This window comes from Fusarium keratoplasticum, chromosome 3 (genome assembly GCF_025433545.1).
Source record: "Fusarium keratoplasticum isolate Fu6.1 chromosome 3, whole genome shotgun sequence".
Taxonomy (NCBI): domain Eukaryota; kingdom Fungi; phylum Ascomycota; class Sordariomycetes; order Hypocreales; family Nectriaceae; genus Fusarium; species Fusarium keratoplasticum.
The window spans coordinates 4,079,946-4,081,687 of NC_070531.1; the positions used below are offsets into that span (position 1 = coordinate 4,079,946).

General features: G+C 56.7%; 1 protein-coding gene across 1 annotated transcript; it reads right to left on the reverse strand.

Annotated features, from left to right (window-relative positions):
• Nucleotides 1-245: 245 nt before the first annotated feature.
• On the reverse strand, nucleotides 246-1,484 carry NCS57_00456700 (uncharacterized protein; the record flags this gene model as incomplete). The annotated part of the gene is made up of 1 exon (XM_053054524.1): nucleotides 246-1,484. One exon carries the CDS (start codon nucleotides 1,482-1,484, stop codon nucleotides 246-248), a length of 1,239 nt encoding a protein of 412 aa, XP_052916684.1.
• Between the last annotated feature and the right edge of the window lie 258 nt (nucleotides 1,485-1,742).

Genomic DNA, 1,742 nt, shown 5'->3' on the forward strand with positions numbered 1-1,742 from the left:
CCGCCGTTGTTGATACATCATCTAACGGCTCGTCATTTGAGTCAATCTCGGGACGTTTTCAGCTATAAAGGGTCTATTAAGATGCTACAGCTACTTGGACTAGAGCATGAACCAATAAGGGCTCACATTGTATTGAACTTATGCTCCTAGAGGTTACACCAACAAAGACATATTGGGGCTTCTGTGACTAATGGCCGATATGCTATTCCGCTTGGCAATCACGGCCGGGACCTCCCCATACCCACTTAGTGGGCATAAAGAGGGAGCCAGAAGAGGAAAGTAATCGTGAGGGCCCCGAGGATAGCGGTCTTGGTCACCCTGCTTCCAGGGGCAGACCCTGTAACAAGAACAGTTGTTGGGGCGGCTGGTGTGGCTTCAGGAGAAGAGACAACTTCTGGTGCCGCTCCTCCTCCAACGGTACCATCCTGGGAGTCCGTCGCCGGGTGCTGGGCGTTGGGTACGGTAGGGGAAGTAGGCGACTTGGGGGACTCCGGCAGCTTAGGGTTCTCGGGGTGTTGACCAGTGGCCGAGGACTCAGGGAGTGTTGAGGGTGACAAAGACGAGGCGGAAGACTCGGAGTCCGACAATTCTGGGACCTCGGGAGCATGGGAATCGGGTTTCTCAGGACTGTTTGGGAATCCAGCATCCGGGTTTTCAACTGTGGCTGGCTTTTCGACAGTTTCAGGGGACCCCGGGGACGATCCGGAGCCCGCTGATGGTGGCGCACTAGGGGACTTGGGAGATCCAGGGGTTGGCTGGTGTTTAGGGATGTCTGCAGCTCCGGGAGTGCCCTGGCGATCATCCTGAGGGTGATCCTGGGGATGAAGAGCTTCGGGCGAAGAGGGGCTCTGCGGAAACGGAAGAGAAGCTCCGGCGTCGTTGGATCCAGGAGCCTCAGGGACAGCTGGAGGGCCGGTTGGTCTAGCATGATCCAACGATGTCGGGCGAGTAGTCTTGACAAACCCGGAGACGGTAGGAGCTGAGCCAAGGACGCAAGAGCCGCCTTTACATGCCGGGTAACCGTTTACTCCACTAGCGGAGCCATGCCCGGAACCATCCGTGGAGTCATCCCTGTTGGGCGATGCCGTGGCCATCTCAGGGAGAGTCAAAACCGTAGTTACCGGGCTCTCTCCGCAAACATGGCAGACCACGACAGCTGTAGTGAACCCGGGAGGGCATTCAGTGGCGGCGGGTGGCTGGCACTCTGCCGAAGGGCAGGGCGCAGTGATGGTGTAGGTGTGTAGACCGGGGCCGCTCGGACCGAGTGTTGGCAAGGCAGTGGTGTAAATAAGGGATCCTCCGCCAGTGGCTTGACCCTGTCCCGAGTCGGCAATAGTCGACGCAGGGTAAATACTGGTCCGGGTCACAGGGGGGAGGGTGCTCGTGAGCGTGCAATCATCAGGAGTTGACGCTTGTCTTGGTCTGATGGGGAGCCAAGACGCCAGGGTAGCGGCAGGGAAAATGAGAACGAGAGAGAGGAGCATGTTTAAACGAGCGTACGATGAACGAGTGGATGTGGGTGCGTGGGGAGTTGTGTTGGTGAGGATGCTCTGGATGTAAGGTGCTTCGTGGGGAGTATTTATGTCCCTCTGGCCAGCTGGTGACCTCTGCTCCCATCAACACATTAACTCAAGTGAGGAATGAAGATTGAACCTTTTCTGAACCACTCATTGAAGAAATGAAGCTGACCTTTCTTCTAAGGTTGCCGTTATGCGATACCCTTGGGTGAGAGCCCCATTCTC